This window comes from Stegodyphus dumicola, chromosome 3, assembly GCF_044657685.1.
Source record: "Stegodyphus dumicola isolate Sdum_Otavi_A_Nest chromosome 3, ASM4465768v1".
Lineage (NCBI taxonomy): Eukaryota > Metazoa > Arthropoda > Arachnida > Araneae > Eresidae > Stegodyphus > Stegodyphus dumicola.
The window spans coordinates 117,012,084-117,038,092 of record NC_140770.1 but is presented as its reverse complement, the minus strand read 5'-3'; the positions used below and the strand labels follow the sequence as shown (position 1 = coordinate 117,038,092).

Here is a 26,009-nt window from a genome sequence, read left to right as displayed (position 1 = left end):
TCGATTAAAAGCGTTTTGAATCAGTATCTTAATGTTTTAGTGCCGAATTCAGATTTAAAAAATTACAAATTAGCTATCTGTAAGAAAATTATTTCCAGATTGTACGCACTTGTGAGAGTGATTTGCGATCTCAAATTTTCTAATCGCTAATTCGCGGTTTTTACGGACGAATTTCTCACTTACAGGGATGGCGCACTCGACATTTCTCGAGTTAACGCCTTTAAATGGTAATTTGCCTATTTCAAACTTTCTTAAGGGTATACAACATATTAAAACCATGTAACAAAAGGTTAAGTTAGATTCCGACCCATATTTCGTTTAACAATATTGCATACAGCGCCATTTGCCCCCTGGTGGTGAGGTTTCGAACTTCCTTTTTTTCGCGGAAAATAAATTCCCATGACCTCCTTTACACGATTTCCAAGTTTGATAACATTTGATCCAGTAGTTTTTCTTTTATGACCGTTTCAATGTGGAACTTGAATTGAAGTTGATAACCACTCTGTATATTATTGGATTTTAATTTGGAGCTATGCGTTATATGTATACCATGCGTAAATTTTTCGCTTTTATGGAAAAATTAAGAATCGAAGCAAATATACTTAAAGATAATGGACCAAAACTGAAAAAATTTCCCCTCCTTCCGAAAATAAAATATTGAAACTTCGACCTTGAATTTATTGGGTTATCGAAATATTTAATTTGACTTATCTTCTAAGTCCTAGTTCCGACAACAATTCCGTCAAAAATTCCGAATTACTTAAGCTGAAGTAAAAGATTTAGTATATATTCACTGTGTGTTAATAAATTAATCAGAGTGTAATAAAAATAGATTATAGAATTTACGCTGATGCAAATTTTGTCTGACTCCACAACATGTAATGGAAGAGAAGGTTTGCAGAGATCTGTTTTTGACTTGCCTCTAAAAGTAGATGTCATATTCCTTTTGTCTCTTCAATGTCAAAAAACTTTCCTTTGAGAGGCAACTTTAGTTTTTGGGAAAGACAAAAAATCACAAGAAGACAAATTTGAAGAACATGCAGGACGATTGAGTACACATACTTATTTTCGGAACACAAGCGGTTCTCCGACTGGTTATTGAATAATGAAAAGATGCATTGTCATGCAATACAAAACATTTGGAATACGTTTTCTGACTGAATAACGTAAGATTAAAAGTCATCTGTTTAATTCACAGCCATTTACAAGTCAACTACTCGGGCAATTGCAGAATCGTTTTGATCCTGAGCTTGTAAGACAAACCTAATATCACTGGATTTAAACACTTCTTTAATCTTCCGAGAACGTTCCTTCTTTAGCTTATATTCCATGAATATTAAGTGAATACAATTATTACAAAAGAAATTGAATATTCATTTGCACTACGGCTTGGTAGTTTACTAACGAGTTAACAAAACTTAAATTCTGTTTTTTGTGTCTAAGAATACAACAATATTTTAAATAATTACAAATAAAATATTAAATTGGAGATTTAATTGGAGCCTCATCAGTTGCCTAGCATTTGAAGATTGTTAAATACTAATTGTTTGTTGCAAAGTCTAACCCAGGGTTACATGGTTGGTTTTCGTAGTTTTCTAGGTTCTCTTTACAAAGGTTCTCTATGAAAGCATCTTAATCAAATAGCTCTCATGTTCTTTCTATATTCAAATAACCAACTAACCTAGTTTAAGCGCGATTTCCAAGTGAAGTTATTAGCAAACCCCGAATACACATTAAAAATCATATAGCTTACCAATCGGGAGTAACATGAAAGATATGGCGCCAATAACTGAATTGTTGTTAATAAACTTAGAACTCGCGGTTTCTAAACTTAGATGATCATTCCCTAATTAAATAGCCCACCAGCGGCCGAGCGGTAAAGACGCTGAACACTGGTAATTCAGTCCGAGGTTCGAATCCCGCGAACGGGCTGGCCGCATGGGCGTTTTCGTGGTTTTCCCCATGTGTAACGTGTATACGAGCCAGTTTCCCTTAGAAGGTCCTCCACGAAGGCATCCCTCCCTTTAGGCAGATAGCCCTCGTGTGCTTTGCTGTAATTAAATAATATAAAATTAAAAATATTTGCATAGACAAATATTTGCATTCAGACAGAAAGTTTTTTGAAATATTTGCAATTATTTTATAAGAAGGATTTATTAATAACCGTAATAATTACTTATTATATTACTGATGATTAGGATTCAGTTCTTGACAATTACATTCTAAATTAGAATTTTAAGGATATAATGAAAATACGCTACGCACAAAAATACATTTTAGGATAAAAAATAAGTTGATTTTTTATGTTTTAAAACTCCTTAAATTCATTTAATAAACATCGTATCCTCGTTGTTAATTGATTCCAGAATGTTGGATGTCGTTTATATAATTATTCTTACTTTTCCCCAGAACCTGCTGACTTATCCATCTATTAAGTAGCTGCAGATCATTTATACATAACCATTGAACTTCCATTAATTCAGTCTCTAGAGGGTTGTATGTTTATATCATAATTTGACTTTTATAAAAATGATTATTCTAAATCTTATGTTTCTATAAAATATACTGTGCTTTAAAAATATGGATGATAGTATCAGCCGCTCTTTCAGCCACTTCATAAGCAACAGTTTGTTTAGAAATAAATTATGCAGTTAATGTCATAAAATTCAAATAAACATCAAACGAAAATTCTCAGTTTTAGACAATGCGACTTAAACGAAGTAAAGTAGCAGACGATAAAACGCCGAAGGTAAAAATTTACTCTTATTAAAAAAAAAGATAGAGAGAAATTTTTTTAAAAAAAGTTAAAAATTTGAATATCATCATCTATAATTTAAAAAAAATAGCTTTTCATATAGTATTAATAAATATTTATTACGCATCCTTGAGGAAAAAATGTCATATAATTGATTCTCCGTAAAATTTTACTTGAAATTTAAGGTTAAAAATAGCTGTGGCAATTCACTGTAACAAAAATTCATAGACCACGTTTGGCGTTATTATCGCTCAAAAAAAAAAAGATGCCAAATTTCAAAACGCGAAAATATGTAAATTCGTGTATATCTTAGAAAATTTTGAATAAAAAAATCTAATTTTTTGCAGATATGCTTAAATATACACCTACTTTAAGATGATGGTAAAAATTTTATAGGTTATATGTCAAATTTGTTTTTGAAAAATTTATAAAAATTATTTAAAAATAGAAATTTAAAAATAAAACACAAAAAATGGGTAAATTTTATTTGGAATGAACCTAAATTTCGAAATGTGAGACAAAAAATCAAAAAAGTATAAGAAAAAAAGAGATATTAATAAATATTTGCCAAATTCAATTAACATTGAGGAGCTAAAATTTTGAGAGCTAATATTTTAAAAACTACTCGCACGATTTTTACAAAATTTGGTATTCTGGCATAATTTGAGTCGTAGAATCGAAATATGGAAAAACATTGGTATGTTGTTTCAGAAAAAGTCCGATTTTGTGTCAAAATACCTACGTTAGAATAGTGCTATATATAAATCTAATATATATCCTAAGTCGCGCTTTTGAGACATGAAGAACGCAATTTGAATTTTGTGAATCGCCCCAGTAGAACGGGAGATATAGCACTGTTCCTTTTTTTTTTTTTTTTTTTTGTTGAGCAGTGTACATATATTTACAGGGTGTATCAGTACAGCGGTGACAAACTTTCGGAAGAGATAGAGTACACCTAGATGATGGGAAATCACATATCAATGCATGGTCGGAAACGCTTTCCTGACGCGGTAGTGACGACATAAAACGCAAAAAAGGAAGGACACAAACAGTGAGACAAAATATGTTTTATTGTGTTTAGTACAGAAAAACCTACAAATAAGAACAAAAACAAACAACGATCGTCATTAAGGAAGGTGTTCGAAATTATGACCCTGGACCGTGATGCAGGCCTCCACATCTTTGGCGCATGGAAGATCTGCATCACTAAAGGAAATCGAATGGAAAATGTATGACTCACGGTTCCTTCTTCACGGTCCGGATCGTAATTTCGAGATGATCACTGTCTCTTTATGTTGTTTTTTCTTTGCTTTTTTGTACTCCGAATAATAAAAATGTTTTCTCACCCTGTTCGTGCCCTTTCTTTCTTGACTTTTGTGTCGTCACTACAGCGCCAGGAAAGCGATTCCGACTATGCATTCCTAGGTGATTTCTCATTTTCTATACGTACTCTATCTCTTTGGAAAGTTTGTGTCAACGCTGTACCGATGCACCTTGTATACACACACTGACCAATGAATTAGAAATCTTTGAGATTTTCATTTGAATGCGTGCTAGGGATGATGTACGCGAATTGTTTTTTTATGACGTGGACTACACATGGTTCGAATGCTAGTATAAGTAACGTGTAAGAGTGCTTTTCACGATAAAATAAGTAAAGTGGACAAAACTACAGATCTTTCACCATTTAAAAAGAGCTTATTGTTGCAGCAGGAGTCTCGATTTCGAAGACAGAAAATCTCATTTGGTTCTCAAAAGCAGTCATATCAACGGTTTTCAATCAAGTTTTGAAGTTGAAATCAGAACCCACAGTCCTTCTCTAGAAGACGTAACTGCGTTTCAAGCACAGTTTCCAAGAGAGTGATCGGCGTTGTCTCCGACGAATTGTGCGGCAAAACAGTGACACTACTGTGCTTCTACTGGCACAGATCGTCAACCAAGGCTCTTCCCAACAGATTTCATCTCGAACCATGTGCAGAGAATTGCAGAGGAAAGGAATACATAGTCGGGTGCCTGCGAGAAAACCATTCATTTCTGCCCGAAATACAAGAATTTATTTGCAGTGGTGTCGGGAAAGAAGACACTGGACATCTGAGAATTGGAAACTTGCAATAAGGTCGGATTAATCCCGTTTCACATTATTTTGCACTCTGACGAATTTGGAGAGAACCCCATGAAGCATCTTGCCTTACTCGCAATGTGCAAGGGTCTGGTGGGAGTATCATGATATGGAGCAAGTTCTGCTGGCATGGAAGTGGTGCCCTGGTATTCCTCGAGGATTAACCCTCTCACTGCGTACATTTTTTATCAAAATAGCTTCAAAAATTACGTATTCTTTTTATTATATATTTCAAATCTACATATATTTTAAAATATACAAAAAATTTTTTAAAGAATTTTTTTTAAATATGGAATTAGATCATAGATAAAGGATGTCAGAATACTGAAATTGAAGAATCATGGTATAAAAGGAAAATTTTGAAAATTAATATTGGTTAAATTATTATTTATTTCATAAAATACAAAGGTAAAACATATATATTAATGATAATATTTGCATAATGTAATTTTGCACCAAATTTGCACCACTGTGGAACGTTTTCAATAGAAACTGAATTTTCAGATTCATGAGATTCAGAAACAAACAACCATGAGATACCTACATATACTGGAAGATCAAGTATATGTTGATTTTTACTCTGATGGCGACGGATACTTCATGGACAATAATGCAACTATACATCGTGCCAGAAGTGTTCACAATTGGTTCGCTGATCATCAGTCTGACTTCCAACACCTTCCCTGGCCACCGCGTAGCCCGGATCGTAACCCCATAGGTAATGCGTGGGATATGGCGGAAAGACGCATCCGACAGCACTCTCCTCTTCCATCTAATTTACAAAATTTAAAAATTTGCATAGCCAATGCAGGGTATTCTCTGGACGTAAATGCACTCCTGAAGTATGTAGACTCGATGCCCAAACGAATCAGAGCGTTATCAGTGAAAAGGTGATCCAATAAAATATTGATCTTGAGTTTCTAATTCATTGGCCACTGTATATCTATATCTACCTATCCATCTATAAATTCTTATGACTTTAAATTCGCTTCAAATAGAACATATCCAATGCTACGATTTTGAGAAACTTTATACTACTCTACGATTGAAAAAATTCATAGTAGCTTGCTTACGCTCCCTAATTTATTTCCAAAGATAACTCCAATATTATCAACTGACGATTGGCAACTTTTTCTTTCAAGTGTACTTTTAACAATTATATTCAATTTAATAACAAAATCTTTAAACAAATACAAGGTATACCTATGGGCGGCAACTTTTCAAATGCAATCTGTGAACTTTTCCTCTTCACACGAGAATTTACTTTTGTACTTTCACTTAAAATTGAAGATCAAAAGTATTACCAACACATCTTTCGTTATATAGATGATGTAATTGCCTTTAACAACTTCAACAAAATTGAAAAAGCAAATATTTACTCTTCTTGCCTCAAGCTTAATACCACTAATACAGTTCAAAATGGTGTAGTTTACCTTCCTTTACTTACTCTGGATTACAATCTTTTAAAAATCTACGACAAACGTAGAGATTTCGACTTTCCTACACTAAAATTAACTAACTGAAATTCAAATATTTCTAAAAGAGTCATTGTCAATACAATTAATGCATAACTTCTTAGAATTAAAAGAATCTGTAATAATACAAAACACCTCCAAGAAGAAGTACTCTACTTTGTTAATATACAAAGCAACCTTATTCCAAAAACAGTCATTAAAAAAGCTGGCATTTACCTGTTCTTTTAGATTTTTTGAGTTAGATAATGAAAGTTTTTACTTAAATCCCACTGCGAAGGTGATTAATGGATGGCTAATTTAAATATGATCTAATGTAAAATTGTTAAGTTAATTCCTCTGACAACTTCAATTTTACTCTTCAGGTTTGGCTCAGTACTTCAAATTCTATTCTTGAATAGATGCTTGAGCTTTTTCTGGACATTCCTATCCTTTTATTAATTTTATGGGTCTTTTTCGGTTCATGCAGCTTAAAAGCCCTCTAGTTTGAAGAATTCAGACTTTAATTAACAATTTAATGTATTTTTGCAATTTGTACTAGCTTTCTGGCCAATTTTTATAATTTTTTGGAATTAGCCATTTTGAATTTCACCTCATCCCAACTTTCTAGAATTTACATCGAGCAAGACGCCATCTTGAACAAATTTCTTCCTTCTTTAATCGTTAACCCCCCCTCCCACTATCTGAGTCAGGTTGTACCAACTGTCTGTCACTTTTCATTGGCTGTAGCCTCATGACATTTCTTACCCTTTTACGTCTTTCCATCTCGTTGGTGAGACGTTGATTCCATCTTTTCTAGAGGCAAACGTCCATTTTTAACACATGGCTTTTCACAGTAGAAGTCGTCGATCAAAGTCTGTTTAAATTTTTTTTTCTTTCCCTTGTTTTAATTTTTGGTCATAGCAAGACCCAAAATAATTCGCTTTTAGTTTTAATTTTAAAGTTTCCCCCTTCTTTTGCAAAGTTTAAACTCTTTAAGCTAGTAAGTCCTCCCTAAAAATCTTGTATTATTGATTAATAGCAATTCGCTATTTATTTTATTTGGTACATTTGCCTAACCAGGCCAGTTTGTATAGTTTTTTCTTACACCATTAATGTGTTTATCATTTACATGTAACAAGAGGACACGTCGGGAAATGAAGCAGAGAAATTGAGACTTAAGTTTTTATCTACGTTATTTAATCAGTTAAATAATCAAAAACTTTCGTGTACAGTCTCGATTCTTCTGTTTTGACGAAACGCGATATGGAATTAGCTGGATTCGAAAACCATTGTGCATTTCCCCTAAAGAGTCCATAATGAGATTCGAATTAGGCTAATTTACCATTTACCGCTTTTTTGTATTTTTGCTTATGTCTTATATAACTTTTGTATTTCTATTCAAATGTTTTAAGATAGTTTTAACTTTAATCAACAAATAAGTTCCAATTTGATTTGAGTTTTAAATTCGCTATTTATTTGTAAGTATTCTAGTGATAATTTCATTTATCTTGTATTTACACTTTTAATTGCACTTGATTTTAACGTGTTAACATTATTCACCGGAACCACAGTATCACATCTGCTTTAAAGCAAAAGCATGAAGAATATTCTTTTTACCTTATTTTCTAATTTTTGCAACTCAATGCGCAAAATTCTTGACCACAGAGGTCTTTTTTAGTTCGTTCTCCTTTCTTAAATTATATATATATATAAGTATATATATATATATATGTCATGATATAAATAATTTTGAACTGAACTTGGCAGTGGCGTAATAGATGCGTAGCAAAGAAACTTAGGAAACAGACATGGCCAGATTCAATATAATTTTATTATTGAGTAAAGCAATTCTGGATTCGCAAAATGTGGTTTATATACGGACGAACGTCTTATGCGCCTTACACTTTTGTTAGCTTAGCACATTTTCAGTGAACGAAGATGATAGTAGCAAAGCGTCTTGCCAGGAGGGGAGCGTAAGCGAAAGTGTCGCAGCAATTCAGAGGAAGAAGGGAGGGATTCAAAAAGTTTTAGTTCGAGTTAAAAAGGTTTTGGTTTACAATTATTTGACTGGGCAAGAGGTTACGCATTAAGTGTTACGTACGATTGCATGATAAATCTGTATGATGCAGTTGACTTATGCGCTATTTTTAAGATAGAGAAAAGAAGTCCCCAAATTAAATAAAAAGTAAAAGAAATTATGGCCAATTAAAATTAGAAGTTTGCTTTCATTGGATCAGGTACTTCTAGCCTCAATGAAACATTTATTCCTCAGTTGGATTTCCGTAAAATAGTATCTGCAAAAGTCAAATAAGTATCTTTGTTCATCTGCAAGCCCAAATAACAAAAGTTTGAATGTCTCGTGAAAAGAGATATCTGCATTAAGCGTTACGTAAGATCGCATAATTAATTTGAATGACATAGTTTAGATTTATAGCTCTTTTTTTAAGATAGGGAGAGGAAGTTACCAAATAAATAAAAAATAAAAAATGTTATAGCCAATTAAAATTAGAAGTTTGATTTCATATTTTTTTATCGTATATATATATACATTATAGAAATACAAATAATTTTTTAGAAGGAAACTTTATAATCCTTCCAGGAATTTTTTCGCATTATGCCGCTGAAAACTTAAAATTGATCAGCAATCAGTAAATATATAGAGAGAAAGAAAATTAGAACTAATTTTTCACAAAGACCAAAAATTGAAATTCATCAACAATAAATTTTAAAAAATCCTATAAATGCACAAAAGAAGAATTTAACAAATGCTAAAACTAAAAATTTTCACATAAGTAAAACAGCAAATCAAAAAATAATGAACAAAAAAGTAAATGGAAAAAAAAAGAGGAATTCAATCAATTTCAATGCCAGGTGATCGGAGGGGGGGGGAACATTGAAACCAATTTGTATAAAATCTCTGCTCCATAAAAAATCCTTGCTTTCCTCTATCCAAAATTAGCTGATGAATTATTCCAATGTATTTTAATTGCAATAGTTCACCCGAAAATTCTGCCTCCTCCCCAAAGCGAAGGAAAATTGCAAAATTTCAAAGTTAAAACAGGAAAAATATCCTCCAATTTAAAAAGATTTTTCTAATCTAAAAAGAATAAAAATGAAAACTTACCCTTAAAATGTAGAAAAAATTAAAATTCTACAGTGAAAAAATCTAAGAAATTTCAAAATAATCTTAACACAAGACTTTGCTAGAATCTCTTATCAAACACGAGTTACTTGTTTGAAAACGTTTAATTTTAACACTTGTTAAATTCTTCTTTTGTACATTTATAGGATTTTTTGAAATTTATTGCTTATGAATTTCAATTTTTGGACTCTATGAAAAATTGGTTCTAAATTTATATATATATATGTTTCTGTGTATTTGGTTAGTAAGAATTCAGTAACGCGTATAAATGGCTTCTTATTTACATCCATTGTCCAGGAGCTTGATAACGTTTAAGGGACTCATAATTAATTTTTTATGATTTCTTTTATCAAGAAAATGTGAAATTATATTTACCGAACCATCTTCAGTTCTTTCACTGCTGGATTTGTGCCAAAGCAAAGCTTCTCAAAGAATGCTAACAAAAATCTTCTTTTAAATCACTATGAATAATTTAAGTAATTTACTTCGGTCATAATTAAGGTAAAATTTCGTATTTATATGTACAGTACTCACTACTTATTAAAATCATTTCCGTTTGAAACATAGAAAATATTGTTAATTAAATAATACAAAACAAATTTAATAATCAATAATTTCATTTTAATAAACGATTTTTTCCGCTGCATTAATTCATATGTAAAATAAATTACATTGTAAATTATCAAGATTTAACAAGACTAATTTTTTTTTTGTTCTTGATATTCTAGATACCTTCTTAATAATCTACATTAAAGAAAACTTATTTATTTAAACAGGTTTTGGCAGTGACGTATAATTCCTCCCCTTCTTCTTATCCGCCAGCGGCCGCGCGGTTAAAATCGCTGAACATTAGTAGTTCTACTACCTTTGGTTCAAATTCGGACGAACGGACAGGCTGCATGCATTTCTGTCATTTAATCCGGTATGTAACAAGAATGAGTCAGTGAGAACGTCCTCTATAAAGGCATTCCTTCCCTTCGGCAGGTATCCCCAGTGTGTTTTACCTTTTAATAAATTTAATACTCTTTTCTCTCTTTTTTGATTTGTCTGGGCTATATTTTTACGCTTAAGTTACGTGAAATCGCATGTATATAAAAGTTTGATCGCCTTATCTGCGATCATGAGCGCAAACACGCATGCGCCATTTAGAACGAATTATTCTCAAAATAGGGTGAAAGGATGGGGACTTTCTTTCCCTCAAGCAGCATATTCTTTCCGGAGAAGAGAAGGCTTTCACGTGATTTTCCACGTTGCAGAAAGTAATAAAGCCCCTTTTGGACAAGTCTATGTGTTTTGGCAGAATGCCAGCCAAGGTTGCGATTGAGACGGTCGAACTATATTTGTTTCATAATCTTTTGTCCCACGTTATAGCAAACACACTGGATACTTAAAAATACCCATGCCTTCTCCGGAATTCCAGACCGAACCCAAAACTGGCTCGTCTATCACCATGCTAATAGGGCGGCAATTTAATATCTAAAACAAGGCGCTAAAAAATTCGCAACGTTTTAATCATTGAATTTTTTATATTAAATAGAGGGAGAAAAATAAAAATTTTACTACGTTTTATTGCGATGTTCTTTATAGCGTTATGCTTGTTTGAATGTGACTGGCTATCATATAAAATAACTAAAAAATACACTCTCAGTTGCAATTTATCCTTAGACTTCTAACAAACCTAATTAATAATATCATAGAGAATATTCTCTCTCTTTATCCCCAGGTAAAATAAAAGTAGAAAACAGCATCGAACTCATTAAGTTTCAATAGATCACCATGCCAAACAAATACAATAACGTCTTCACTAAATCTTCACACAGGAGGGAAAATATTTATTCATGCAGAAGAAACTTCATTCAGATCAGAGAACACGTCTATGATGACCTAAATTTGGCTGTTTAATATTATTTTATTTATTGAAACGTAAGGAATAAAAAATTAAACAAATTTCAATGCATTTTTTAAGTAGGCATCGTAATAAGAAGCAAATGTGTAAGTCATCATACTAATCTCTCTGAAATGAGTAGAACCTGATTCATACGAATACTGGCAGATGAAATTCAAAAAATAAAATCGGAATTTTAATCTGGCTACCATGTTCTCCAAATTAATTTGGTAAGAGAATTTAAATATGTCAAAATATGTCAACCATATTTGCGACAGCTTGGTTTAGAAAATAAGTAACCACAACAATTTACTAAAACGTAAAAATGTTTTCCACATGTAAATAAAGCAAAAAAATTTCCCCTTTTTTTTAAACAAATTATATTTTCACCTAAATAGCTTTACTACGTAAAATAAAGAAACAAATGTAATATCAAATTCTAATTTTTCAAGACGCCAGTTTTCGGTAAGTTTTAAAAAAGCCTTATTTGTCAACACCACTACTGCGCAGAGCATGCCTAAACATTTCCTGTAAAATTAGTTTTTAGATTTGCTTTCATGTCAGCAGAGAAAACAATTTTCAGAGAAGATATCAAATCGCGCATACTTTGCATGAAACGTCATTCATATTAATTATGCAATATATATAGAAGATAAAAATATGTAAATTAAAACCATAATTTAAATTAGCAAAAGCTCCTTTTTACCTTATTCTTAATTTGGGTATTCCCGTCTCTGTTCTAAAAATAGTAACTATGTTTGGACTGCGTCGTTTCTAGATCAGTTCATATCATATGACTTGTATAACGCTGACGACTTGCAGTGTCTCACAAAAGTGATGGGACACTTGTGCTTTACAAAAGGAAACTGTAGTAAAATAAATTAAGAAAACATGTAAAAATTTTTTGTGGGTGTGTTTCATACTTAAATTTAGTAACAATTATTACATAACATACATAAATCAAAATATTAAAATATTCATTTAATAAAAATATAATTGTTTAGAAAGGAGCAAAAAATGGCTCACATAAGTGATGGGACACTTACTTTTCCATCAAATATTTATCCAAAAATTTTACTTTTTAAAAGGTTTTAATATTTTGTTGGTTTTCCTTTTACTTTTAAAACATGATTTAATCTTGTTCGAATGGATTCGACTAATTTTTTTTTTTTTTTTTTTTTTTTTTTTGTGATTTCTGGAATGATTTTACCCCATTCTTCTTGAAGCACCGATTTTAATTGTTGTTTTGAAGAAATGGTGTGTTTGCGAATTCTTGATTCCAATTCTTGCCAAATATTCCCTTTGGGATTTAAGTCTGGAGATTGTGGTGGTGTTTTTATTATTTCAGGATAGTTATACAGCAGCCAGAGTCTAACGTTCAAAGCAATGTGCTTGGGGTCATTGTCCTGGTAGAATTTAAAATCGTTATGAAGGTTCAATTTTCGTGCTGAAGATTTCAAATTTTGATTTAAAATGTCAATATACTTGTCCTGATCCATTATACTGTCAATAAAAACAGTATTACCAAATCCAGCGGACGACATACACCCCCATACCATAACTCCTCCTCCACCATGTTTTACTGTTAGCACCAAGTTTTGTTTGCGAAATTCTTTCCTGGCTTTTCTCTACACCAAGATTCTACCGTCAGAACCAAATATATTAAATTTACTCTCATCAGCAAATATAACTTCATTCCAGTAATCAGACTTCTTATTTATGTCGGATTTTGCGAAAGCCAGTCTGAGTTTTCTATTCTTTTCACTTACAAAGAATTTTTTTCTGGCTGCTCTACCGTGATATCCAACAGATCGAATTACTCTTCGAATAGTCTCAGGATTAACAATTACTCCATATAATGCTTGTAAATCAGCAGCAACTTTAGGAGCACTCATTCTTGGATTTTTTTTTAATATTTTGAACAATAATTCGCTTTATTCCATTGGATAGCTTTGATGTCGGCCAGGTCTTCTTTTATCCTGAATCATATGATTCTTTTTATATCGTTTAATGATACTGAAAACTGTTTAATGACTCATTAACTGTTTCAGCAGTTTCTCTAATAGATTTTTCACGTTCAATATGCAAATTAATAACTAATTTTCGAATTTCAGGCAAAGTTTCTTTTCGTTTAGCATTCATGGCTGCACAGATCTAAAAAACACAAAAATTCCAAAACAAACTGGAGAGAAAGACTGCAGACGATTTTATAAATTATTGCTAATTGCTTTTGAGTAAAAATAAAAACCCAAAAAAAAATTTTTATTGTAATACGTAGTAGTATCTAATGGTGTCCCATCACTTATGTGAGCCATTTTTTGCTCCGTTCTAAACAATTGTATTTTTATTAAATTAATATTTTAATATTTTGAGAAAATGTATGTTATGTAATAATTGTTACTAGATTTAAGTATGAAACACACCCATAAAAAATGTTTACATGTTGTTTTAATTTATTTTATTACAGTTTCCTTTTGTAAAGCATAAGTGTCCCATCACTTTTGTGAGACACTGTAGCTAATTTGGAACTTAAATTGAAATCTTTCTCTTAATAAGTTGCCATACTGGATAACTGCGCACTTTGCTTCTACCTCTCATTTCACTAACAAGCTGCTCTCTTTCTATTGCAACAGTATCAATAATGTAAATGCTCTTGAATAGGCACGATTAGAGTGCCAAGTGAATTGTGGCCACAAATGTCTGTTGAAATGAATGATGATGAGTATTTTATATTCCTTGGCTGCCAAATTTACTTTCCAATATGGATCAACATTAGAAAAAGTATTTTGTGTGTATGTATATAGACAAAAAATGGTTAAAAGCTACCTTTATATATCCAATTTCTTTATAATTATGATAGCTTATATGATTTCAAGTTTCCTTATTGCATAAAAATTAATATATCAGCCTTTTTCACGTAATATTTAAAAAAAAACCTTAAAATATTCTTCATGCTTTCTCATTAATTATTCCATCTTTCTTTGAAAGCTATCAAAATCTCATTAATTTCAAGTTTACTGAACGTACTCTTTGGGTTAGATAAGGTTTTTAGACAATTGCATCATGTTTATATTTCTTTTGTTTCGAAGGCTGAAGTTATAGTTTGGAGATCAGTTTACGTAAATTAAATCAAACAGTTCTACGAACTAATTCTGACGGCATATTAAAGCACTAAAACACAAAATGTTGCTTCCGAACTGATACATCACATAACTTGGTCTCCATCCACCACTTTTACCGCAAACTTTTTCTTATAAGTTTAAGCGATAAATAAAAATGAATGACACATATTTCCATTACTTTTATTCGGAATTAAAATGAAATAATTGCTAGTAACAAGATCAGTTCGTTCGCATTTCTTGACTAAGTACATTCCCTGAATCTTCCGAACTTGAGCTAATAAATAACTAAGTATTTAATTTATACATCCAAGGACTTTTTTGCCAGAAAGAAGCTTTATTTTTAATGCATTTCTTTTAAAAATAAATAAATAAATACTGGCAATAAATAAATACTCTTTTTAAACTAATTTCCGATTTTGCTCTAATTTCAGCACTAATACTATAGCATAAATTACATACACGTTAATTCAACATAATTGACACTCTCTTCGACCTGACACAAGTTGGATTCTACTCAGTGCAATTTTATTGTTAATACGTTCAAGATATCTTGATTTTATCGGAAAACGTTAACTAGAGTATTCTTTTCATATACAGAAATAACAGATTTTTACACCTTTACTTACCTCAAAACCAAAGTGCCAGGATCCACTGTATTCTCCTTGGCTTTTTGGGCCTGTACAGACACCATGGCCGTGTGCTTTCCCATCCTCCCAACCACCGCAATACGTGCCACCATCATCAAAATCAAACCTCCCACCCGGCACAGTTTCACTTCGACCCCCTGCCATCGTTAGATGGCACCCAACTTCAGATTCTGGGGACCATTGCTTTCAACCTGTAGAGAAGGAAAAAAAGAAGAGTTTTGTTAATACAGATAAAGCATAAAAAATCAATGCGTTGAGAATTATGAATAAAAGCTAATGACAAACAAGAGTTGAAAAAATAGAGGTATCATTAGAAAGGAAAGGAAATGCTATTCTGATTAGTCATATAACATCAGCACATTGCAGATTTCTGTAAGTTACTCACAGTACCAAACTGGTCCACTTGGTTTTCTGAAATTCCTTTTTTACTTCCTTGTTCGAAGTAAAAAGGAAGTATTGTAATCGCGAAGACCTTCAGGCAGCATATTTCAACGAAAATATCCACTTTGACCGCTTTCGACTGCAATTTAACGATGTTTTTGCGTGATATCTGTACGTAAGGACAGAATAAAAGACTATTTTCCTCCAAAAAAAAACTAAAAAACTGCTTTAAAATGAATTCTGAAGAAATTTTTCGTGGCTTCTGTACGAACGTATGTACGTACGTGCGTACGAACGTACGTATCTGGCATAACTCAAGAACGAGTAGCCTCAGAACGTTGAAATTTTGTATATAAGACTACTATAACATGTAGATGTGCACCTCGTATTTTATTTTCAATCGGCCGCGCCAAACGTATATAAATATATTTATAAATATATCCACTCTGTTACCCGGCTCAGTGATCTCAGTTTCTTTACTCTTATATGTTTGTAAATTGTACATTTTTCGCTTTAAAAATTATTGAATTTTGTTGTTTTTATCTTCCGGTTAAGGGTTTTATGCCTTTAGTAAATCTGTATGCAATATTTTTAGAATTATCAACAATTTTAAAATTGTTTAAGTGTCGCTAAGCCTAATTTAATGGCGGCCATTGCTCTTGTTTACATTTGAAACAGCTGAGTAGCGGATTTGTTGCCCATCTAGAGAAACTTAGCTTAGCAACAACAAAGATAACGCCTTCATTTATTATTTACATCATGCTTAATCCTTTCTGGAATTTTTTCGAGGAAATAAGCCTTTAAGGTTTACTTCGTAATTTTTAATACAGATATTTTGACTTTTTATGTTTTTTGTCGATGCTGACGGGGGGGACCCCACATATTTACTTTATTTTTTGTATAATGTTAATTTTGAAAATTCTTAACTCTTTTTATAACACAGTGAAATCAACAAATTTTATAACGCTCTGAAAATCAAACAAATGATGCATTTTAACTTGTAGAAACCAGAACTTCTACATTTTTATCATTGTAGGTGTTAATTTAACATTTTTGTTGAAATTATTATCCGGAAAAATAAAATAAATTCACTTTTATAGGCCTTGTATAATTTTCGCACACCGACATTGACCCATTTTCCTTAAATACGCTCGCTCGATCGCTGTTGCTGAATGCGCATGAAAGCTGTTGTTTCCTGGTGGATCTACGGATCATTCCCTACCTTTTGAAAACTTTTGATGACGTTCTGAAATCAAATTTTTCAGGACATCTCTTCCTGGTTGATGTTTGAACTTGCAGACACTTTTCCATTGGTGTACCCACAGTTAAGACCCGCAGTTGTAAGAATGAAGTAAGAATTCTTTAATGAAGTAGACTTAAATTCAGATATTTTACATTCCTGATATCTTTCAGAATTATTATATTTCTCTATAAAACATAGCGATTTTGCCTTTCAGGTTTTTGCCTACTCATTTGTCACCTTCTCTTCAAAGAATTTCTAGGCATAGTATTTTCCTATAAATCGTTATTAAGTGCTTTCTCAGTGGTAAAAGCTAGACAATGTGTATAAGAAATCTTATCTGGAACTTGTGTTTGTTCCTACAGTATTAAGAGAAAACTTTATATAAAAGATAATATAGTTTAGGAGAAAAATTTTTTTAGTTCTGCGGCAGTATTCTCAGATCACTAGGATTTTCCTTCAATAAAAAAGAATATATTTAAATGAAAAAATATTGTAGAGATTAATTTGAATTTTGAAAGTGAAACATAAAAATTCAACTACACCTTTGCTGAGAGCGAGTTGAAGACCGTTCACCTGCTAGCTGTATATGTTAATCAGTTCCACAACGAAATAACGAACAGCAAATACGATAATTCCTTACCTTCTTCCCCATTTAAAAAGCAACTAAGAGATAGTAAAATATCATTGCGCAGTCCAAAACATTTAGTTATCTTCTTCGAGCGCTCGATGAGTTAATATCAACATTGAGCAGTCAAAGTATTGAGTAGAATGTGTATCCACAATAAGAGGAATTTATTCAATCAATCCTAAACTGAGTATTATATTTCTATATGAAAGTTCGTAGCTCAATCTGAATTATAAAGGAAGTATTTTCATCAAAAATCTGAAAGACTTTCTAGGAGATACAGTCAAACAAATACACATGGTGACGTCTATCATCCAGCACATTTTAATTCGGACAATACTACAGAGACTATTTAGGCTTCTGAAATAGTGAAACGTGAAAATATAATATGCCCTCGCCGGAATTCGAACCAAGGGCCTTCCATCTGGTTAACGATGTACTAATCGTATACGCCATGAGAGTACGCAGAAGATAAAGCTTCACACTTTCACGCGACCTAAAATGTGATGGACGATAACTTGTCACCACCTGGCTCTGGTCAACTGGATCTTGTGATTTTCCCAAATCGCTCTTTAAGTGGGCAGAATATAAAGACTAATCTCGTTTTCTTTTGCATGCTCTCGAATATCTAATGTCCTCACTGAGCTTCAAACCACAGATCTTCCACGAGCCAGATGGAAAAGCTAATCTCTTATATCACGAGAATAGGTAGGCAAAATGCAATATTTCCCTACAAAATTGGAATAGTTAATCATAAAATGATTTACTTCTTTCTGAAGTCAAATTTTAAGCCTGCGTACATTATAAGACACTGTTGAGTCGAAAGATTCTCGAAACGAAGTATCGCAAACGAAAGTGGATTTGGGCATTCATTATGCTACCTCCGACAGCCTTTAAATACTTGTATGATTTTTTTTATATAGAATCTTAACTCGTTTCTACATTTCTTTGTTAATTCTTTCCTAAGTGAAACGGACTTCCTTAATTTTTTAAGACTACTTCTCTCTCCTTTCCCATCATAAAAAACAGTTTTCTTTGGGAAAGAAATTCTACGAGAACTTATCCATAAAAAATAACTTAAACTGACACAGATATAGACAATTAAGTCAATAAATTATTTTGAAATGAGTATATTTCTGATAATATTTTTATTTTATTATTATTCATCCTATCCAGTTTTCGAAAGATTTGTTTCGGCTATTGTGCAAGTGTAAACAAAAAGTAAATTTTTGTAGGTGCATGTCATAACAGTTATTTAGGAGTTACTAGCACACATATCAGTAGCAACTATTTAGGAGTTGAATTATTTCAGCTATTAAAGCATGCCAGTAATATTAGCAAAGACAATATCATTTGGCATTTTTTCTCTTGTTTAAAGTACCTAGACCTGTTATAAAATCATTATTCATCCTATGATATCAAAATTATCATATGCCGTTTATATCAAAATTTAAACCCGTTTATATCAAAATTTAAAAGTTAATCTTTTTTAATTTCAAATTTACTTTTATTGCCAATACACAGTACTTTGGATTTTCTTCTTTGGTATAAGCCCCTTAGGTGAACTAATAGAAGAAGTTTATATTTGGATAGAAACGGGAAGAACTGCCGTATTAAGCTCTGAATATAGGTTTCTGAATTTTAGATCGTGTGAATATTGGATATGTATTCTGCGTAGGTACATTATATATATATATATATATATATATATATATATATATATCACCCGCCATCCAGTCAGTATTTAGGTCAACAGTTGTCACTCCGTTACTGAAAACTAGGCGTTCGAAACTCGAGTAACATTAAAGTTCATGGATAGTATTGAATTAAATTATTTTGATCAAGGCGAAGAATGCGAGGGCTCTATTCTTAAGGGTAGTGATACTATTGTGGAGAATGTTTAAAAGAAACTGGCTCATATTACGTTATACTGCCCATTTGTTGGAATCTGAGCATAGGTCGAACTAACGGTATTCAGCAATTTTAGCATTTAACCGCTGATGGGTCGTCAATGTTTATGTTAACAGTGTCCACGCTGAGACTCCACTTAAAATCCTTTGACGCAAAAGGTCCTTTATAGGTTGATAGAAAGGAAAGAACGGCAAAAGACCGGAGATGTCTTTCTCTATAAGTGTTCTCAACCAAAATTAAGGATGGATCTGCGTAGAGTCATACTATCACAACCTTATCCCGAAGATTATGATCAACGGCAAATGCCATTCTGACCCGCTATCTGCATGATTATTAATGGACTTGCTTGTATTTAAATACTCAATAACAAGCAGTAATTAATATTAACATTTTAAATGCATTTACTTTACGGGCAATAAAAATTACGTGATAAGCAGATTTTGCTTTTGCCGGACTCATATTAAACAAAATCACCAGGCAGGATTTCCCTCAGTCACTTTATCCAGCTCTAACCTGGCCGAAGCTATAAGAAATTATCTCATTCCCCTTGCGTGTTCTCTCGGTGTAAGTGGTTAGCATGTTTAGCCCCTGGGTGTAGTGTCTCGCCCCATTCACCCTTTACGCGGGACCAAATGTAAGCAATTCTCGTAATTCCCATGCGTATGCTAGTACAAATGGTAAGCACACCCAGTTATCATCGGAAGATTTGTGGTTCAAATTCCAGGGAAAGGAGCAATCGATTATTCCTATTTCTCAGCTCCGAAAAACAATAATGTCTGTAGCTATACTTGGGCCGTTTAAAGCTCTCACTAGACGAGGTAACATATTGCCTATATATATTTTGCATAATATCTCAGACGCCATCAATCCGTTCTATACAGGGAAATATATTGCAAGGAATATGTCAACGGCGCCAGCGTGAGTATTGGGGAACATAAACTCAATGGGAAACAAATTGTTAGTGATTTAAGTGCCAACTCCCAATGAAACTGAGCACGGAAATTACAAGCTATACAGTACTGCTAAGTTTCGTTTTGCTACTCTATTTGTTTAATTATTTCATTTAATTTTCATATTTTAATTTAATATCATGAATTAAATTATTAATGCTGCAAACTGTTCCACCTTAGATGAATCCTCACCGATACTCTGACACCCGTTGTTTACAAATGAAAAGAATATACAAAGAATCACAGTTATGCAAATAATATTTACACTACCATCAGATTTTCGACGAAATTTACTTTTATTGACTAATGACAGGGAAGACTCTTACTTTGTAGAAAACACGTCACGTACTCAAACCTCTATGAATAGTTTATTGGCTTACCGCCCCTGCACAGAAGAACTGCTTCAGGCTACAAGTTTACAAGGGAAACTTATTGCACCGCCGAACAACTTCGGCGCCTTTACAAAAGAGCAGACTGACCTTCAACAAACAGTCCTATTTTTTTGTAAATTATAGGCAGCGTGTGGAAACATAACTGAAATTAGCCTGGTTAGAGCTAACACTCCTACTGTAATGCACAATACGCAAATATTGTAAACTTTTGATTAATTTACTTGATAAAAAAAAGGAAAGAAATCTGAAAGCTTTCAGACTTCACATTACGCTCAACGGGACGTTTTTGTAACGGTTTGTGTGTTACCTTTATATATTAAATATCATGTTCTTTGCCCTTAAAACATAAAATTCAATTCAACAGAAATATCACAAAATAATTTTTAAATGATCATATCTTTAGAATTTCCTATACACAGTCTCAGGCGCTGAAGATACAAATTCTTTTTCCCCGTACAGTGTTGCCATTGCTCGCTTTGAAATCGTTGAGTTTGTTAATCCAAAATTCGTAAAAGTTTTATAAAATATGAAATCGATAATAAAACAAATTCCAAATTCCAAATCAGGGCTTGCAGATGCCAATATTCGGGTGAAAACGTACGCTATTCAAACTTTGATGGCTATAGGTACCTTCGTTTTAACACAATACGGGAAATATACATACATTTATACAGATTCTTCACTATTTAATGTCTTTAAATATAATACAGGGCTGTAATATTTGGTGACAACAGTTTGAAAATTAAACCGGCATTTAAAGTTTTCAACGCAAAATGCCAAATCGAAATTAATAGCCCTTCTGGGCTATCAACCTTTGGGCTAAAATTATAAAAGCATAAAATACGTTAGGAAGGAAAATTAATGCTTTATTTATTGTAGTTTTATAAATGATTGCATGAATATATTGTGGTTAATGTTGCTCAAAAGAGGAATGAAGAGCCAAATTGTAATACAGTATAGAATACATTCTATACTGGTATGCAGTTGTGTATTGCAACTGAAATATCTTTTTGCAAGAAGTGAAATTTCAGGATTCTAATAAAGTTTAATGTATTGGAGACTAAACACCATCAAAACTGTTCTTTGCGATTACATGAAAAAATTCTACCCGTTTCGAAATCCTACTTTTCAGAGCATACTGAAACAAAGAAAAAAAAATCTTCCCCATCTGTGAAAAACTTGGAAATTATGGACGAATAAACTTTACGTTGGGTGCAACTCAATATTTATGACAAAAAAAAGGTGTGTCGTGGTTAACCTGCTTATTCATTGTTATCGAGGTTCAGCCATACCGAGGTTTTTGATTTAATTGCATTTTTTACTTTTAGTTAGTTTTTAAGTGTATAATTTATTTTTCGTTGTAGGAGAAACCAGAAAATATCATAATTCTCTATTGAAATTTCCTCTGAGTTTTTGGAATTAGGGTTGTTTCTTATGGTTACAAAGCTCTGAAAGCTTTTAAAGCAGACATACCTATGTTTATAAGGCTAAATTTTCACTGAAATAGACTCATTTCACAAAAGGAAAAAAAGTATTCTAGAGATAGAAGACTTAAGTGATAAATGAAACTCGCCAGTGTAAAATTTAAAATTACGTGCATTCTTCAGGAGAAAAATAATTCGATAAATTTTTGCTGTCCGACGTATGTCTGCCCGCTTTCGAACATTTTATTTAAAATCTAAGCCATGCTAAGATTGTTTCCTGTCTAATTTTAAAAAGCACCCTTTATCTAAAAACCAGTCTGTGTTATAATCGAAAAATTCAGGTCCTTCAAAAATAACAGTTCTTTCTAGGCTTTCATTTGTGTTGTGGTTTCTCTGGCGTGAACAAATAATACAAGTTGTTTTGGCTTGATAACTTCATAGTAAGTCAGTGCGATTGTTAATACTTAATAATATAAAAATGTATATTAATTTGTTAAAATTTAAGAGCTAGTTTAATTTTACAACTTAGTATACTTTTTTTTGAGTCAGCTATACTTCATTTAAATGCTTTATTAATCATTCGCACGGACTGCCAAAAAGCCAGTTTTGGTAGCTATCGTCAATTCTTGCAGCATACGGTCCTTAATTTGCGAGATAACAAATCAAAGAAATGTTTGGTTATTTAAATCAGTGTTATTTTATATCGCGAATCAGATGCAAAAACCAACAGAATGAGTTTTTTTTAGTGCGCTTTACGACAGCTATCAGCTTCATGCTGTTTAGTTTCCCAAAGTGCATTCATATTTTTAGAATTAAATTGAGGAAGTTTTGAAGTAACATTCGACATAATTATGGAGTTGAAAACTCACTTAAAATAAGCAATTAATTTTTAAAGCCTAATTCTCATTTCTTGCTTTGCGACACGTTATAATGGGAGAATGCTGTAGGAATGGACTCGGTACCCCCAAAATCAATGAAATTACCAATTTTTCAATTTTTTGCTGAAAAAGTACCTTAATACACTTACTACACTGAAGAGGAATTTTGAAATGATCTGACGATAATAAATGCTATAAAAAGGTTTTTAAAATTTTGACACCCCTTTAAATGCCACATCCCCTCAGTGTTCTTTTTTTTTTTTTTACTTCTTAATTTTTTCAGTAACTTACTAAAAATCAGTGTAAATGAAAAGGAGTGTAATTAAATTTGACTCCAACTATCAAAAACCTCTATTTATGCGTATATACTGATTTATTTAAATACAAATTAAAGTTGGAAAAAAAATTTTTTTTCACCTTTAAACTGGCAAGTTTATATATTTATACTGAGCTCAGCAAATAATTTTATATGTATTATCAGTCAACAAAAATCTGTGTTTATTCAATAGTTGAAATTATCTGTGATTAGATACGAACAGAAAGAGGTGGTGTAATGAAAGTGATCAAATTTCTGACCGTAGCATTATTGAAATAGTGCTGGAACAAACATTAAACTTTTTAATTAATTAAAATGCACATAAATTAATTTAAAATGGAATTTATATACGAGAACAAATGGCTAAAATAAGAGAAGAAATCACATAAGCTGCTGAGTGGTTTTAAATAAAATGTTTTATGTCTGTTAAAATTTCAAATTTTGCTTTTTAAAAAATGAATAAAACGACAAATTAATATTATTAATAATGATTATAAGCGTTTTAGAAAATATATTATAATTGATTCATGCATTAAAATTGTTTTGAGCGTGTTTTAAAAAACAAAAACAGGTAAAGGAAAATTCTACTTGCATTTTATGATATTTTTGCAATATTTCTAGCCAGATAAGGTTTTAAACAAAAGCTTGTAATTTATATTCATATTAATCAATTGAGCAGTACTATGTTTTATTATAAATATATATATGTATTGAAATTCAGTAATAAAATTTTTAAGAAATTGGAAATGATTTAATGACCGTCCAGACGGTTTGCATTCTTTAAACTGCTATTTCTCAGTTTGCAATTTTTTAATATATCCTTTTACTTAAAGTCCCAAAACTTGTTCAGGTATGGACCAAATTATTTAATAAACTTATAGCTTATTTAAAATTATATACTAAATAGAATCAAGGATGGGATTTGAAAAATAGTGAAAAGAAAAATTATTGGAAGTAAAAATGTTGCTAAAATCATATTTTTTTAAAATTTTTATATAAAAATGTGTTTTTTATTTTTTTTCTCAGAAACTAATTCATTAATTGAAAAATCGATCCGTAAAGTTATTAAGAACACTATTATGAATAAAATAAAAAATTTGAAGGAAAAATATTGGAAATTGGGGAAGAAGAAAGAATTTTTAATTGTTGAATTTTTTTAAAAAAATTCAAATTAAACAAAAATTAATAGGAAAAAAACATTTTTTCAGCTTAAAACCATTTTGTCTCATAAAACCACTTAATATTATTCACAAAAAAATAGATAAAAGTGCTTAAAAGGAAAAAATCATTCAAAAGGTACTGAGTCCCCTTAAACAGGCACGGCGTCTAAGAGGATTTCAGCGTGGTGTTACCATGTCATATGATGTAAGAGCTCAATTTATTTTTAAAGTTTTAATATAGTAATATTACTTGTTCAAACACGGCTATTTAAAAACAAGATAAGTACATTTAATTGTGTGGGTATATTAACATGATATTTGTAGGTATACTGAAGTTTAAATTACAAGAAATGTTTTTAGTACTACTATTTTTAATTTAGAAGACTTTTAATACTTACGTGTAATCTTTATATTCTGTGTCAAGTTTCCACTTAAGTTAATTACAAATCTATCTCGCTCGACAAACAGAATGTGTAAACAAAAGGACCTTGTTTACAGATTCCCTTAGTCAATTCTCAATAGTTGCACATTCTCTTACAGTCAGTAATTTCCATTGTTGCTTAACGCATATATATGAATGTTTGTCTTTCACATTTGCATTTATCTAATCTGCATTTATCTTAACTGAATTCATTATTATTTATTTTAAACAACAACCATGATGGCCGAAAGCCTATCAGTTTTGTTCATTCTTACTGCTAGATTGCCAAAGGGTTAAAATTTAAGAATCAGATACAGCCATTACGAAAGAAAACTAATAATACTTGAAAATCCTCTTATGAAAGATCTATTATAAAAAGTATAAGTGGAATGAATATCTGAGAATTAACAAGAAATCGAAATATTGTAAATATTTCGATTTACAATATTTCGATTTCAATAAGACTACACAAACAGTACCTGTTTCCTTTTCGAATGTAACAAATGTCATATAACAATTATACCGTAATGATTCCTGTTGTTTAACTTCTTCAATAATAGTTATCTGCCTTAAATACTGGCCTTAAATACCCTAATTCCAGAAAAATTTAATGTTATCAAAAAATCAAAGTACAGATCCTTCAAATATGCTGCCTGTTAACTTTAATAGGGCTACACAAAATATTGCTGTTTTCTTTGCAAATGCGCAGCGATAGTAGAATAATCATTTCATTCCTTAATACTGCTTTAAGACAAATACTAGCACTAAACCCGGAAAGTTTAAATTTATCAAAAAATTACTTATAGGTCCTTCAAATATGTACCTCCTTTCACTATGCACTCAGCTTAGGATAAAATATGTTCATTCAGTAGTGAATCCAGGGGAGGGGCTATGACGCTGTAGGCTTCTTCAGAGTTAAATCAAAATTCTTGATTCATTTATAGCTGCACCTGTTTATTCTTAAACTTTAAAAAGAAAATGGCAACATTGCTTTCTCCCTTGATAGGCCGAAAATTTTCTCACTTTTGAGATCATTCCACTCGTAGGTTTGACGTGGTCGAGAGCATTTTTGGCTATTTCTTTGAATTTTTATTCAATTATCTAAAGTAATGTAGTGTCCTTTGTGATTCCTGCGGTCAAATGAGTAAAGTGTGTAAAGTGCTTTGATTTACATCAGCCATGAA

The 26,009-nt window shown here is 31.7% G+C and overlaps 1 protein-coding gene across 4 annotated transcripts in view; it reads right to left on the bottom strand.

Annotated features, from left to right (window-relative positions):
• Nucleotides 1–26,009, bottom strand: part of jp (junctophilin) — a 288,282-nt gene that overhangs the window by 248,612 nt on the left and 13,661 nt on the right. For all 4 annotated transcript variants that reach the window (XM_085813222.1, XM_085813224.1, XM_085813223.1 and 1 more), the window contains exon 2: nucleotides 15,104–15,315. In XM_085813222.1, the coding sequence (XP_085669348.1) occupies nucleotides 15,104–15,268 (165 nt within the window). In that variant the 5' untranslated portion in view covers nucleotides 15,269–15,315. The remainder of the gene's footprint in view (nucleotides 1–15,103; nucleotides 15,316–26,009) is intronic.